The sequence below is a fragment of the Nelumbo lutea genome, chromosome 3 (genome assembly GCF_056320005.1).
Source record: "Nelumbo lutea isolate HS-2025 chromosome 3, American lotus-T2T, whole genome shotgun sequence".
NCBI classification, from domain to species: domain Eukaryota; kingdom Viridiplantae; phylum Streptophyta; class Magnoliopsida; order Proteales; family Nelumbonaceae; genus Nelumbo; species Nelumbo lutea.
The window spans coordinates 36,121,244-36,138,616 of NC_142686.1; the positions used below are offsets into that span (position 1 = coordinate 36,121,244).

Genomic DNA, 17,373 nt, shown 5'->3' on the forward strand with positions numbered 1-17,373 from the left:
TTCCTTTTCCATGGCCTCCCCCTGACTCTTTGCCTCCAGTCTGGCCACTAGCCCGGTTAAACATGTGTCCACCACGGTTGCTTGGAGGGCCACTGCTGCCACCACCACTTCTACTTTCATGACCACTCCTTTGCTTCAAATTGAAGTACTCTTGGTATAACTGATACACCCTAGTTGTATTGTCTTGTCCAGAGTACACATTCTTAGCACGATCCTAGATATCCTTAGTTGTATCTAGGAACATGAAGTTCACACTAATCTTTGGTTCCATGCTGTTCTAGTGCCATGTCATTATCTGTGCATCTTATTGTTCCCAGTCACTGAACCCATGGGAATTAGAGGAAGGTTTCTCCTCTCTTACATGTTTTACCTTCCTCTTGGCCTTCAAGAACACCTCCACAAATTTTGCCCATGGTACATAATTCTCACCATTGAACTTGATGGTTGTCATTTGAACACTTAGATAGTCTGGAGAAAGCATGACACCTGTTTTGTTATCATTCCCATTTTCAAATGAAGCCATCTTAATTATTTCACCTTCAAATACACAACACAACCTCACACTCTTTCACAAGGCTTATCTCACTTATAACACCACTAACTCCAGCTTCTTTAAATACACATTACACACTACACACTAAGGTTGAAATCACTCAGTCTTCACATCAAACACCTGGGCTGCACACTACAGAACCATTCACCATCAACACACTAAGACTGGAATCACTCAGTCTTCACATCAAACACTTAGGCTGCACACTGCAGAACTGATTACACACAAGGTCCAGAAGATCAACTTTTAAATATTTAGAAACATAGATACACCAATCACCACGACACAACCACCACCAATCTATTGCTGTTGTGAACTTTAGCAGTCGACAACTCTTCTTTCAGCATACATATGAAGAGAAATGCAGAGGAACATGACTGAAATGCATATCAGTCACACCGAGCATCACCACAACCAACTTTTGAAGCAAAAAGAAAACATTCACAGTCCCTTACTTGGACCAGCAACAGTAGTGTTCATACCTATCCACATTCTGCAATCTACGATACTGAATAGAGGGTTTAATATACCACTCCAACGACCACCACAGCAACGACCGGAGGCATTCTCACCTCCAGGCCCACAAAATGACAGCTCCTTTTCAGCCCCTTATCGAACCTCCACTCAGGTCAGTCGGAAAAGAAGAAGATGACTGTGAAGGTTGGCGGCGAACCCAGAAAGAGAACAACAGCAAGAAAGAAGTGAGGATACGACCTTACAACTCTGATACCATGTGAATAAACCCTAGTTGATTCTAGGACAAAGTAGAGAAGAAGAAAGAAGAAAGAAAAGAGAAAGAAGAAGGAGAGAAGAAGAAGAGAGTTCGGCCAGACTAGAGAGAATGTGAAAAATCACTCTCCTAGACGACCCACTTGAATTTTATTCATAAAACTTAGAGTTACAAGAAAGACAATTTTGTCCCTCATAGAAGATGGGACACATAACTTAAACTCAGATACAATAGACCTTTCACATTCAAGAAGATACACCAGAATGACCAAAATACCCCTGACTCGAGCACTCTAACATTCATAAGGAGACAGGATAGCAAACTTACAGCACTCATTGTTTATGTGGATGATATGGTGATTACCAGGAATGACTTGGAAGAGATCGAAAGACTGAAGGAGTTTTTAGCTTCTGAATTAGAGATTAAAGACTTGGGTCACTTGAGATATTTTCTTGGGATTGAAGTTGCTAGGTCAAGAGAGGGGATCTACATATGTCAGCGGAAGTATGTTCTTGACCTCCTAGAGGAGACAGGCATGATAGGGTGTAGACCAGCAGATACTCCAATAGAACAGAATCATGGCCTACAGGAATCAGTAGGGGAGGACTACTGTGATAGAGAGAGATACCAAAAATTGGTAGGGAAGCTGATATATTTATCTCTCACTCGACCAGATATTGCTTATGCTGTGCATGTTGTCAGTCAGTTCATGCACTCTCCAAAGATCCCACATATGAAAGCAGTTGAAAGGATTCTCAGGTACTTGAAGACTTGCCCAGGAAAGGGAATTCTGTTCAGAAAAAATAATAAAATTGAAATTGAAGCTTATACTGATGCAGATTGGGTCGGTTCTGTTGGGGATAGAAAATCAACTTCAAGATATTGTACATTTGTGGGAGGGAACCTGGTTACATGGCGCAGTAAGAAGCAGAATGTAGTTGCTAGATCAAGTGTCGAAGCTGAATATCGAGCTATGGCTCACGGGGTTGCTGAATTCCTATGGCTCAGGACTCTTCTTAATGAGCTTGGCATTAAAGCTGAGGGCCCTCTTAGACTGTATTGTGACAACAAGGCTGCCATCAACATTGCAAATAACCCTGTGCAACATGATAGGACAAAACATATTGAGATCGATCGACATTTTGTTAGAGAGAGAATAGCCTCGGGAGAACTCTGCATTCCTTATACTCCATCTGAGATGCAAATTGCATATGTACTGACTAAAGGGTTGGCTGCAGCAAAATTCGTGGACCTTCTTGGCAAGCTAAACATGATTGACATCCATGCTTAGCTTGAGGGGGAGTGTTAGGTTGAAGGGTTTTATGTATTGATGGTTCGGCTGATAAGTGTTCTTATTAGCCTGTATTTGTGTTTAAGTTGTTATGTACTGCGCCTGTGTTAATGGGCCTAAGTTTATTTGGTGTTTTAAGTAGTCTGGGTGTCCCATCACTAATAAGGGGCATTCCAGACATTTCCTGTAACATTGTACTGTAATCTAATATAAATGATAGTACTGTCGACTGGGTTAGGCAGTTCGACATTCTCAGCACCTCTTGGTCTCCTCCTCTCTTCTACTACTTCGGCTACAACATTTCAGCTTACAGCCTCTTCTAAATGAAGAAGACCCTTGTATCAAGAGGACAAGTACTTTTATCAAATATCTTCTAGCTGGAACTGAAATTCTTTTCTTGTGTACCCACATGCACTGGGTGGGCACCTATTCCCTGTATAAAGAACATGCCTTTCCTTCATGTACCTTTATACATTTAATTATTTATTAATGCAAGTCATTTTTATCAATAAAATAAAAAAGAAAAAAATCCTAAACCAGAAGTAATGAGTTGTTACAACAAATAACCTTTTTTTATGCATATCAAAAAAGTAGAGAACTGGTGGAAATGATTCTATGCATACCCCAGCTGTGAATGCTTTGGAGGGAGCAAGGAAGCAATCTTATCAGTAAACTGCAGATTTAAACATAATGGAAAAGGTGAATAAAGTAACGTACATGTATAGTGCATACAATATATAAGATGTTAATTAATTGAACAAATGAAATACAGGCCTGGATCACAGGTCGGTATATAGAAGCTGCTAGATATATTCCTTGCTCAGGAAGCACAGTAGCAGTCCCATAACCTTCTTGTAGTATATTTGCTCCCTTCCTATTCCATCCTTGATGAATGAGATCAACACCTGAAATAGAAAATGGCAACTAGAGTTACCTATAAAATTTAAAGTTGTGGTCTTGCTAGAGTTTAGTAGGAGAAAGACACAAAAATAGGTGTCAAGAAGGAATTGGGAAACTCAGGAAGTCCATGCCTCACCAACTGCTTTGATTGATAGGAGAATAATGATGACAGAAATTACAAACTTCCCCTTGCTCTCGTTAAATGCCACTAGGAGATACTTTGATTAATAAGACAATAATGATAACAGAAATTACAAATTTGCCCTTGCTATCGTTAAATGTCACTAGGAGCTACAATATTAAGACAATACATACATGAATTACAGTACTGTTAACACTTGGCCTCAAGCTGGTGCATAAATATAAAACTTTCCCACCTTGTCAACAAGACCTTCAAGTTTTATTTTACCAATTGATTTTGTCAAAATGTGGGCTAGCCCTCAGCAGTCTTTACTGAAGGTAGGCATATATACTTGGACACAACCTTCTCTTTGATGAAATATCTATTGACTTAGGTTTAAAGTGTTGGCAGTGTTCCATGGTATCCAACTGGCTAGATCTATGAACTTCAAAGACATATTGATTGAAGGGGATTCATATGTGATCATAAGATGGCTAAAAAATTATGATGCAGGGTCATGGAAATGTAGGTGCATAATGAGGGAAATCACAGGCATGGCAGCAGAGCTGAGAACAGTATACAAATGGATCACTAGATCGATCAAGACTATGGCTGATGGGCTAGCTAAACAAGGCATAAACTGGAGAGAGTATTGGGGTTAGTAAAGGCTTCCTTATATATATCCATATGTAAGAAGGCAAGCAGAGGCTAGCTGCCTAAGTGGATGGAAAGAATACCTCGATGTACATATCTCTAATTTTTTATCAATAAATATATTTAACAGTTGCTGAGTTAATTAAGTCTATGAACTTCCATGTCCTTAGCTCTATTGTGTTGGATTGGATTATGAGCAATACTTATAGCATCTTTACTGTCACAATGTTTTAATTGGCAAGAGAATGGAAACCCTAGGCCATGCATGGATATTTTCAACCAGACTCTATAGGTCTCTAATTCATAGCTCTATAATTAGCTACAGAACTTGAAGAAATTGATCAGTCTTGGAATAGTAGAAAAGATGAGAAAAGAGAAAAGTGACAAAAAAAAATATGAAACTCAGTTGAGGGGTAGTACATCGACTTTACAGCCTTTGCCCATTCAGGTAACATTGCCTTTCCAAATCATGGATACCTTGAATCATCTTCTCCTACCTGGGTTATTGACTTGGGAGCCTTGAGCCATATGACAGGTAGCTTTTTTTCCTTTTTTTTGAGATATTCCTATACTCTTAAGGCAGCTTTTTTTTTTTTTTTTTTTGGGGGGGGGGTGGGGGGGGAAGGGTCTATATTTGTCCTAAAGAAGTTAAAACTTTTCTTTGATCTTTTTAGAGTTAATGGTTGTCAATCATTTTTACCCCTTGACGTATAAATTTTACTTATATATATCAATCGCAAATCATGGCCAAAAATTTTATATATGGAATAGGTTCCATTTTCATTATTAAGACTCAGTATTGATAAAATCAGTAGTTCAAAGGAAAAATAGTACCATTAATAGTAGTTGTACCTTTGTCGGGGATAGAAATTGTTGCTTCTGTAAAGCGGAAAGCAAAAGTAAGACCATCTTCTGAACAGTTCCTGTTACACATCAATTTTTTTATATAAATATATCATACTCCACTTAATTCTTCTTATAGACCCAAAAATCATATAACACAACAATCAAAGAATAGTGAAACCATGTAAGATTCACCAAATATTCAATCAAATATAAGGACTCTTAAACAACTTACATAAAGTTAGAGAAGGAATGAAATAGTGCTGTAACCAGTAGAAGGAAGAAGAGAAGAGTATTAAGGGAGAAAAATGGGTGTGTATTAGCCTCTTAGGTTGGCCCACCCTCTCAAATTATTTTAAAGATATAAAAGAAGTGAAAATTACAACTTTGCCCTTCTTAAGTAATAAGACAACTTAGTGAAGGGATGAGAGATCCATCGTATGGACGCCCAAATCTTGCGGAATAAGGTAGGCGAATTTCAAAAAAATTTTCTCTCCCTTTCAACTGGGAATCGAATTCCCTATTTAGAAAATCATATTTTCAATGATCAATCTTGAACCATAAACTAAACCAGATCTGAACAAAAACAGTAAGAGAGAATTGTACTTGATACGGAGAAGTAATATCTCCCAATGGAGATGTTCACGCCCAAGGAAGGATCCAAAGACTGCTCCCACTGAAGATGGCGCAGTGCAAGATGGAGCATAATCAGCAGTGTTCTTCTCCAAGAACCTATTCCTTCGCAAGAAACAATAGGATGGCACGTGAGCACGGCTTCCTATCAGTCATTTCACAAAGAACTGATATCAAGATCAAATCTTGACTTCTCCCACAACCGGAGATCGAACTGGCAAGGTAGGCGGCAAGAAGATGGAGGTGGCAAGAAAGAATTCTGCAGGGTTGCTTTATTCTTTCTTCTGTGATTTCAGTACTAAAGAGGATGTGAATAATTGTTCTTCTTCTAAAGGCTGCCGCCCCTTCCTTCTTTTGTAACTCTAAAGGATCAGCTCCTAATCCAATTAGGAGTTGCTGATCCAAATCATATTTGGATCAGACATCCCTTTAGGTGATAAGGATAAACCCTTATCTCATCTCCAAATTAGATCAGCCTTCTCCTAATCTCATTAGGAGGTTTCTAGATCAGAATCACATTCAGATTTGGACTCTCTGAGTGGATAGGGTTAAGACCCTAACCTATCTGCTAATCCATCTCAAAATTTGCCCCATATTTAACTAATCAAATAGCCCAGTTCGAAATGGACTTCAGGCCCATTAAGGTTAAGTGCTCACTTAGTCTTCCTATATGCTGCCCAGTTGGGCTTCCTTGTATGGCGTGGGACCCAAGCATTGATCTACACATCAGCCACATGGGTTTGGCCCAGCCTTTGTTACAAGGTCTGGCCGAATACACTGTTATGGACAGTGCACCCCTTGAAACCCATCAAATGGGCTCTATGGGCCCAACACTTACCTTAAGTGGTCCCTGGGACAAGCCACCTTGTAACACCCAGGGACTGTGAGCAGATGCAAGATTAGCCCATCAGGTATTACCCTCAATGGTCTTACACTCAACCTCTCAGCCCATAATGATCATACACTACCTGACAAGAGAGGACCTCTCCCTCGCCTGCAAGGAATAGTGTTGCACTCTCTGCTTATATGGATCCTGGGAATTAAAACCTTTTGCAAACATTTTAGAAACCATAATATATATACTTTTATATCTCATATAAAATATACTTTGCAAAAACAAATCTCAACGATTGAAATCGGCTGCCGGTAGTCTTGGTTTCCATCAGTGAGAGTGCATCCCCGATCATTACCTTTGTCCGACAAAGGGGATGATCTTGTCACTATGATCACCCACTCAGATGAATTCTCAGACTGTCCCAACATACCCAAGTTTTGACCCCCGCTAAGGATCTCACTGATTGGTACATCAAAGACAGCCCAATCCGACACCTAGTGCAATATCATAATCAAGTCTAGGGGTCGGGTGTAACTTTCCAGTTTTGCTCATTAATCTCCAAGGTCCAGGGCAACACTGGAAATCTAGTTCGGTTCAAAGGTTCAATTGATCTAACACTGCATGTGCCTAGGGTCTCACCCTGGCAGTTGAGACAAGCCACCCCAACCGACTTGGTGACACATCAGTGTCAGCCTTATCAGGATAGGTCTCCCCAGACCGACTCACTGGCTATGAACATTCTAAACTAACACGAGTCTCATTAAGTGTCCAGTTTAAGGGTATCACACAAAAACATACCAAGGGAACATGAATCAAATATGTACTTTTATTCATTTACAATAAATTCATAATGTGCATCATTCTGATTGAAGCTAAGGGCATACAAAACTGTCTAACACTTGGTACCCACTTCGGAGGGCTTTCACATAGTGGCTTTTGGCTTTGCAAGGTAGGTTCCATCAGAAAGCCTAGAAGTTACTTTTGGTGAAAATTCTTGAAAGCTGAAATACACTTCCATTGAGCCCAGAAAATAATATTTTGGTGAAGCTATTTTTATGGCTTCTTCAAAGTGGTTGAGCGAAAGTAGTTCAATCAATGTTGAAGCCCTCTCAAATGATCTCTTAGACTATGCATTTTTAACTCCCCTTCAAGTGGAGCACAAATATCTATCATGTTCAAGTTGCTCAATATTGTGTCCAATTTTTTTCTTTGTTATCCCCTTGGTAAAAAAAATCTGCTAGTTGATAATCAGTTTTGGCATATGGGAATCAATTTTTTTTTGTATCAATATTTTCTCTTAGTAAGTGTCTATCATCTTCTAAATGGTTGGTGCGATCATGATGAACAGGGTTATGGGCATGTAATAGTAGTTTTGTTGTCACAATACAATCTCATAGGACCCTGAGATTCCACCCCTAGTTCCTTCAAGAGTAATTTCAACCATAGAATTTATGGTTACTCCATTAGCCATAGATCTAAATTTTGCTTCTGCACTAGAACGAGCCACAACACTTAGCTTCTTGTTCCTCCAAGTCACCAAGCTACCTGTGAAGAGAGTACAATATCCAGAGGTGGACCTACGATCATCAATTGACTTAATCCAATTTGCATCTATATAAACTTCTAATGCAGATATCCATGGTCAGAAAAGAGGAAACCTCTCCTAGGAGAAGATTTTAAGTATCTAATAATCCTTTTAGCAACTTCAATATGGGGAATACAAAGAGCATGCATATACTAGCTTATCATCCTGACTACAAAAGCAATGCTTGGCCTAGTTAGAGACAAATAAAGAAGCTTCCCAACCAGCCTTCCTTTGAAACTTTCCTTTGTCTTCAATTAGTTCTCCATTAATAGAGTTAAAGAGGTGGTTAGGGTTAATTGGAGTATCACATGGTTTGGATGTTAGATAGTGTGTATGCCCTCAGCTCCACCTGATGTATTATACATAATTTATTATGAATTAAGGAACATTCATTCCATGTGTCATTTGGGTTGTTCAGCTAAATTACCCTTGGTTCATATTAGTATTATGTATGAGATTATATAATTAATTTAATATGGGCTTAAGTCTTCACAACCAGTTGGTACACTTGGGGAAGTCTATCCTGACAAGGTTGTCATTCTCACATAGCCCAACTTTGTGGAGTAAAGGGTCTCAGCTGGTCGGGTTGTAACTGTAGAGAAACTGATGTGGGCCCCACAGCTGTGGGGCCTGTGGGGCCACTCTGTCCGTAGGGTAGAATATACCTAGTCTATCTGTTATGTTATTCTAGATCTGTTATTTACTTTTCAGTTTTTTATATTGTTAAGTGTTATGATGTAAACACAAAGGGCAAATATGTCCTTTCATGTAACTAGCATAACATATAAATATTAAATTGAAGTGGCAGCGGCAGATCATTCAGAATCTGTCCTTCCTTTCAAACCTGTGTTCTAATGCTCTCTCACTAATCTTTCTCCTCTTTCTTCTTCACTTTCTCTTCTGTTCGAACCTGAAATTCCTTAGTGTCCAAGACTGATAGCAGTCTTGATCATCTTCATGGTATCAGAGCCAAGTTAGGGTTTCTTATGTGAGTCTAATACCGGCCGACCACATGAGAATCTCCTAGGACTAGAAGCTAAAAAGGTGGAGTTCGCAGACTGATTCTTGGAGATCGCCAGAAGTGCTAGCAGCTGTTGGAAGTTTTGTTATGGTTGCAGAGTATTGGTGGTCAGGAAGGATCAGAGAAGACTAGGGTTCGGGTAACCCTAGAAGGCAGCGAACAATTCTTTTCTTGCAAGTCATCTACTTTTCTAAGAAAAGATAGGTTGGACCTATCTGGAGAGGAAGGCTGAACCGTTCTAGGTTTTCATCTCTTCGATTCACTAGGGTTTTACAGCAAACCCTACTGTTCTGCTGTGATTAAAACCCTACTGTTTTACACCGAACTGTCTCTGCCTTGTTTCTTTCTGCACTAGAGTTTGAAAGTGATCTTGCGGCAAGCCCTAGTGCTGGACTGAATCTTGTGATCTATCTATTTACACCGAACTGTCCTGCTGTGATTAAAACCCTACTGTTTTACACCGAACTGTCTTGTCCTGCTGTGATTAAAACCCTACTGTTTTACACCGAACTGTCCTCAAGTTTATTGTTAGCATTGATCAGATTCTAGGGTTTCATATTAACCCTACTGCAAGTCTATCTATACAGTACTGATTAGATTGTGCAACTGAATTGATCACTTTAAGGACTGATTAAAACCCTAATTCTGCAAAGGCAAATCAGACGTCCTTCTAAGCTGTTTTTCAGAGTTTTTTGGGGTTTTCGAACTCTCTTAAAGGGGTTAGAGCTCTATGGACAGCCACTGTTGTTTTGTTAGTTGATTTCATATCAGAGTTATCCCAGTTTTGTGCACATACACTGTGAATACAGATCAGGCCTATACTGTTTTTGATTGTGATTGGTAGTCCAAGTGCTGTTTTAAGACTTGACCAAGATGGAGTTTAAAAATCAGGCAGAAGGCAGCTTTGGAGGCATCAGTTATGGCAGTGTTTCTGAGATGGGTGGTTAGATTACAACTGTAAATTCAAGTACTCTAGCTTCAGCCTACCATGCCTCAACTCTAGGTACTACTGAACCTTGTTGGGTAATAGATTCAGGTGCATCCGACCACATGACTAGCTTGCCTTCACTGTTTACCTCTTACCATTTGTCATCAGGTAGGGATAAAGTATCTATTGCTGATGGCTCCCTGGTTCCTATTTCTGGGAAGGGGGACATTAAGTTATTAGATACGATCTCCTTGTCTTCTGTCTTACATGTTCCTAAGCTTGATACTAACCTCCTTTCAGTCAGTAGTATTACCAAACACATGAACTGCTCAGTAACTTTCTTCCTTGACCGGTGTGTTTTTCAGAACCTGGAGATGAAGAAGGTGATTGGGACTGGCCGTGAGACAAATGGGATCTATCTGCTTGGGGAGAGTTCTCGTCGGGAAGAGTCAGTGGGTAAGAGGTCACTTGTTTCCCAGAGTGTGAGTTCGGTTATGCTTAGGCATAACCGATTGGGTCATCTGTCTTTTCGGTCCTTAAAGAGTCGGTTTCCTACTTTGTTTGAGTCTATTGAGTTGCCCCAGTTGCAATGTGAAAGCTGTGAGTTTGCTAAACATTGTAGAAATTCTTATTCATTGAGTAATAAAAGGAGTAATCGTCCTTTTGATCTTGTGCATACGGATGTTTGGGGGCCATATCACATTCCTTCTATGGGTGGGTACATATATTTTTTGTTATTTGTTGATGACCATACCCGGTTTTCTTGGGTTTATCTTATGCGTTCACGAGATGAGGTTCCCATCCTGACCCAAAACTTTCACCAAATGATCCTAACCCAGTTTGATGTCAAGATTAAAGTTCTTAGATCTGATAATGCAAATGAATACTTTGCTAAGTCATTGGCATCTTACCTTCTTACTCATGGGGTTATCCATCAGAGCTCTTGCCCTCATACACCTCAGTAGAATGGGGTTGCAGAAAGGAAGAATAGGCACATCTTGGAGGTGGCTATAAGTCTTATGTTTACCTCCAATGTCCCTATTCGCTTATGGGGTGATGCTATCCTCACGGCGGTATATCTTATTAATCGGATTCCTTCTCGGGTTCTTGATTTGTGATCTCCTTTTTCCCTTCTATACCCACATGAGGAGTTGTTTTCTATTCCCCTTAAAACATTCAGTTGTACCTGCTTTGTTCAGCTTCTCGGACCCCATCACTCCAAGTTTGAACCCAAGGCCTCCAAATGCATTTTCCTTGGTTATGCACAAACTCAAAAGGGGTATTGCTGCTATGATCCTGTCACAGGGAGGAAGTTCGTTTCCATGGATGTCACTTTCTTTGAGGAGAAACCCTATTATCCTCGGGTTTCTCCTCAGGGGGAGAGCAGTGAGAGTAGGGGTTTAAGTCCTTGTCTTCAAGGGGAGAGCAGTGAGAGTGGGGTAGTTCCTTTACCTATTCCATTGGGTGATGGGAGCTGCAATGGTGAGGGTGGCCAGAGGGATCAGGAGTTGAGGGGGAGCTGCAATGGTGAGGGTGGTTAGAGGGATCAGGAGTTGAGGGTCTATCACAGGCGGTGTAGGTAGGTTGATCCCGATCATCAACAGTCCAGGCTAGCTCCAATCTCATCTATGGCTCCAGGTCCAGACATTACAATCCCAGGACACACAGAGACTTCTTCTATTGTTGCCATTTCACCTCCTACAGATGACCTTGATCTTCCGATTGCGGTCCGTAAAGGGAAACGACATTGTACATCTACAGCCCATTGTATTTCCCATTTTTTATCCTATGTTCGCCTATCTCCTACCTATAGGTCCTACCTTAGTTCCATTTCCAATGTCCCTATTCCAAGAACAGTACAAGAGGCCCTATCAATCCCGGAGTGGAGAGGTGCAATGCAAGTTGAAATGGATGCCCTGTTGAAAAATAATACCTGGGAGCTAGTTGACTTACCCAAAGGAAAGAAACCAAATGCAGATGGGTATTTACTGTGAAGCACAATGCGGATGGATCCATTGAGAGGTACAAAGCTCAGCTAGTTGCAAAAGGGTTCACTCAGACTTATGGTATAGATTACTTGGAGACTTTTGCCCCGGTAGCCAAGATGACCACCATTTGGGTTCTATTATCTCTTGCAGCAAGCCACACTTGGCTTTTGTACCAAATGGATGTTAAAAATGCCTTCCTAAATGGGGACTTGCAGGGAGAGGTTTACATGCAGTTGCCTCCTAGATACTATGATACAGAGACAGGTAAGAAGGTCTGCCGGCTCAATAAGGCATTGTATGGTTTGAAGCAGTCACCTAGAGCTTGGTTCGACAGGTTCAGACTAGCTCTTGAAAAGTTCGGTTATGTACAGGCCCAGTCAGATCATACACTATTCATCAAGAGGGTGGAGTCTTCACTGACACTACTTGCAATATATGTTGATGATATTGTGGTGATAGGAAATGACAACCATGAGATTGAGTCCCTTAAACAGCTCCTTCATCAAGAGTTTGAGGTGAAAGATCTGGGTACGCTATGGTATTTTTTGGGCATTGAGGTTGCTAGATCTAAACAGGGGATCTTTGTCTCTCAGAGGAAATATGTTTTAGATCTGTTGGCTGAAACTGGAAAGCTGGGTGTCAAACCTGCAGATACACGCATTGAACAGAACCATAGGATTAGTGCAGAGAGTGGGGAGCTGCTTGAAGACAAAGTTATGTTCCAGCGGTTGGTAGGAAAGCTCCTATATCTCTGCCTCACTCGGCCGGATATTACTTATGCTGTTAGTGTTGTCATCCAGTACATGCATTCTCCTAGAACCACACATCTTCTTGCGGTAGAAAGAATTTTAGCCTACTTGAAGAGATGCCCGGGTAGGGGTATACTGTTCAAGAACAATAACCACATGAAGGTGGATGTCTATACAGATGCCGATTGGGCTGGGAGTGTTGATGACAGACGGTCTACCTCAGGATATTGTGCCCTTGTGGGAGGAAACATTGTCTCCTGGAGAAGTAAGAAACAAAGTGTTGTCTCTGGGTCTAGTGCTGAAGCAGAATACAGGTCCATGGCCAACGGAGTGGCTGAAATCCTATGGCTAAGATCTCTACTTGAGGAGTTGGGTATTGAGTATGAGAAGCCTCTGGTGTTGTATTGTGATAATCAAGTAGCCATTAATATAGCACATAATCCAGTGCAGCATGACAGAACCAAACACATTGAAGTTGACTGACATTTTGTACGAGAGAGGGTCTCATCTCAAGATATATGCCTCCCTTACATCACATCTAGTATGCAACTAGCAGATATCCTCACTAAAGCTGTATCAAGAAAGAAGCTAGAAGCGGATCTATCCAAGTTGGGAATGATAAACGTTTACTCCCAACTTGAGGGGGAGTGTAGAGAAACTAATGTGGGCCTCACAGCTGTGGGGCCACTCTGTCCGTAGGGTAGAATATACCTAGTCTATCTGTTATTCTAGTTCTGTTATTTACTTTTCAGTTTTTTATATTGTTAAGTGTTATGATGTAAACACCAAGGGCAAATATGTCCTTTCATGTAAGTAGCATAACATATAAATATTAAATTGAAGTGGCGGCGGCAGATCATTTAGAATCCATCCTTCCTTTCAAACCTGTGTTCCACTGCTCTCTCACTAATCTTTCTCCTCTTTCTTCTTCACTTTCTCTTTTGTTCGAACCTGAAATTCCTTAGTGTCCAAGACTGATAGCAGTCTTGATCATCTTCAGTAACCAAGGTGTAAGGGTGAGTGTTTACTAGAAACATTGAATTGGACCAAACCTAGATTAGTCCTAGACTTTGTGATCGGTGGAACAACTGGGTGTTGCTTTTAACCCCTAGACTTGATATTGAATCAGTTTTAGTACCAGACTTGTCTATCTTTGATATGCCAACTGGTGAGATCCTTGTGGGGTCAAATACCTAGGTATGTTGGGATATTCAAGGATGGCATGTCATCCGATGATCCTTGTACAACTTCTTCTTTGGACTCTTGAATTTATCTAAATCATCAATGAAGGATCCAAGTGGTGTTGGAAGTTGGACACTGATAGAATTCAGGTATATAGTGTTCTTATATTTCAAAATAATAAGGAGAAGAGGAACCTGTAAAAACATTAGAGAGAAGAGAAGAGAGGAGAAGAAGAGAAAACCGGTCTAGTTGAACTACAGAACTACTCTCTCTAGTCGGCTAGGTTTTATTTATACCTTTCTAAAAAACAAATCAGAATTACTCTTGTGCCCTCACTTAAGTGAGAGACACATCAGTTAACTCAAGACCTACTTGTAATTACATCCAACATATAACTTAATGTAAATTACCTATACTATCCCTCTACAGCCTACTTTAACACTCCCCCTCAAGCCGGTGAGTATATGTCATATAGTCTCAGTTTGTTACATATGTAGTCCACGCTTCCCTGACTCAAACCTTTGGTAAACAAATTTCCCCATTGGTTTCCTATGTTCACATATGTTGTACTTATCACTCCATTAAACACCTTCTCTCATACGAAGTGGCAATCAACTTCTATATGCTTTGTTCTTTCATGAAACATTGGATTAGAGGAGATATAAACTGCAGCTTGATTATCACACTATAGCTTCATAGGAGTGTCAATTGAGTACCCGATTTCTTCTAAGAGATGCTTCAACCACACTAGTTCACATGTTGGGCAGGCTCTGTGTCTGATAGAAGATCTACTACAAGTTACTGCACATTTCTTAGAGGAAATCTCGTGACATGGAAGAGTAAGAAGCAGCCGGTTGTGGCAAGGAGCAGTGCTGAAGCCGAATATAGAGCCATGGCACACGCTACATGTGAATTAGTATGGATGAGGAATCTCCTACAAGAAATCGGGTTCTCCATGGATAGACCTACGAAATTGTACTATGACAACCAAGCTGCACTCCACATCTCATGTAACCCTGTTTTTCATGAGAGAACAAAACACATAGAGGTTGATTGCCACTTTGTGAGGGAGAAGGTCCTTATTGGAGAGATAAGCACAGAACATGTGGGCTCAAGTGATCAATGGGCAGATTTATTTACAAAAGGCTTAAGCTCAGGGAGAGTTAACTATATATGTAACAAGCCGGGATTATATGACATATATTCTCCAGCTTGAGGGGGAGTGTTAGAGCTAGCCGAATAAGGGTAGATTAGTCATTTTATTTCTGTTAGTTATGTGCTTATGTGGCAGTTTTAATAGAGACTTCCTGTCCCATACTTAAGTGGGGGCAGTTTAGTCTTTGTACTACTAATTAGAGGCTAATCCATAGTAAGGGTCGACTGATAGGGTTTAGTCTATCAGGTTCGACTGTTCTCTTCTTCTTCTTCTTCTGCTCTTCTCCTGGTTCGAACTACTATAGCTACAGGAAAAACAACATGTAATTAGCCTAATTAATTCAGATTAAGTGAAGGGGGAGAGGAATCTATTGAACTCTCTTCTCATGTAATTAGCCTAATTAGTTCAGAAATATACTGCTATAATCAGTATATTTCCATCAGATTTGAAGGACAGAATTACATCTTTGTACTAAAGCAGATCATCTTTTTTGTTTTTCCTTTTTTCCATACACCCTTTGATTAGAAGAGTGTATGGAGAGAGAAGTTCCTGATCAATCAGAGGACTGTTTGCCTAGTTGGTCGAGGGTTTGGAGATTAGAATCTAGCCGGAGATTGCCAAGATGTGAAGCTGTTATTTTTTTGCCCAAAACCCTAGCCAACTAGAGAGTTTTCAAGTTACAGATTAAGGAGAAGGATTGGGTGCGGCGCTTAGGGTTTGGGACATTTATTTTGATCCCCAGAAGTGTTCGCTTGAGATTTGAAGAAGGTTAGGCAGCTTTTGTAGGAGCGGCTACCTCCTATCTCTTTCTCTCCGATAGCTAGGTGCAGTGAAACCCTAGTTTTTGAATCACTTGGTATAGGACTGACCTCAGTTAGGTCTATAAAGACTAAAAAGCTAGTTTTTTATTTTTGTTTGATCGATGGAGCAATTTGGAAGTGAAATGAAGCAAATGCTGTTATCTGGGATTGGTCCGGTAGATTCATTTTTTATTAGAGTGAACATAATTAAACTAGATGGAACCATGGTTTAAAGTACCGATACAATACGCCCCGTATTGGGCATATTGTATCGTATCTTTTGAAAACTATATGATCCGAAATGCTTGTTTCTAGGTGTTTCGGAACCCCAACTTTTTTTAATTAAAAAAACATGTTTTTAGCTTCCCAAAAAACCAAACTTTGAAAAAAAAACTAGAAAAAATAGAGTTTCGGGTGTTTCTAAGTACCGATACGATACTGCGAAACGCGTATCGTATCGATACTTTGAACCTTGGATGGAACCAATTATCTAGCCTAGGCACAATTTATACAAATTTATGTTTGTAGTAAAGGTAAAGTTCTCATGGGTAGTATGGAGAAACCTGTAGAGACAAACCCATATGAGAGAATGATGCAAGAGAACTACATAGTGATTGGATGGTTAGTCAACTCTGTGCAACCCATATAAGTCAGCATTACCTCTGGATGGCTTCAACCAAGGAGATTTGGAACAGTATTATAGAAACATATTCACAGAAGTTAAATGTTGTGAGAGCCTATAAATTGAAGAGTGATGTGAACAATCTTAGATAGGTGGAGAAGAGTGTAGCAGTTTACTACTCCATGTTGAAGTTACTATGGCAAGAAATTAATGTTATGGAGACAATTGTATGGGAGAGTACTGAAGATGTAGGGACATTTAGAAAACTGGTGGAATGAAACAGGGTGTTTGAGTTTCTCACAGGACTCAACCTTGAGTTCGGCATTACTATGTAAAACATCCTGGCCAAAGATGAGGTCACTCTTTCTCAATCATATGTTATGGTAAGTAGTGAAGAGAGTAGGCGGAAAGTACAGTTAATAGACCACCTACAAACACTTTGCACATGTTGGAATAAAGCCGAAAGGGCTGACTGAGAAGAAAGAAATGATATGTGAATATTGCAAGAAACCGAAGCATACTAAGGACACTTGTTGGAAACTTCATCCATATCTTCTACCGGATAGGTTTCAGAGCAATAACAATAACAACAGCTTAAAGAAGAATGGTTAGACTAGGAAGCCTAAGAATGCTAATGTTGCCATAGTGCCTAAGGGTGGAAATAGAGAAAGTGAAAAAAATTCAGCTACGAAGCAGCTGGCAGCAATAAAAGAAGAATTTGAAAAGTATGGGAGGTTACTTAATCACTTGGAGACCACTGTTTCAGCATCCAACCCTTCAGG

The 17,373-nt window shown here is 40.2% G+C and overlaps 1 protein-coding gene across 6 annotated transcripts in view; it reads right to left on the reverse strand.

Annotated features, from left to right (window-relative positions):
• LOC148864234 (exocyst complex component SEC8-like) overlaps positions 1 to 17,373 on the reverse strand; it is a 208,324-nt gene that overhangs the window by 64,925 nt on the left and 126,026 nt on the right. For all 6 annotated transcript variants that reach the window (XM_088980927.1, XM_088980926.1, XM_088980925.1 and 3 more), the window contains 3 exons: positions 5,102 to 5,172; positions 3,349 to 3,479; positions 3,198 to 3,247 (listed from right to left, as the gene is read on the reverse strand). In XM_088980927.1, the coding sequence (XP_088837053.1) occupies positions 3,198 to 3,247; positions 3,349 to 3,479; positions 5,102 to 5,172 (252 nt within the window). The remainder of the gene's footprint in view (positions 1 to 3,197; positions 3,248 to 3,348; positions 3,480 to 5,101; positions 5,173 to 17,373) is intronic.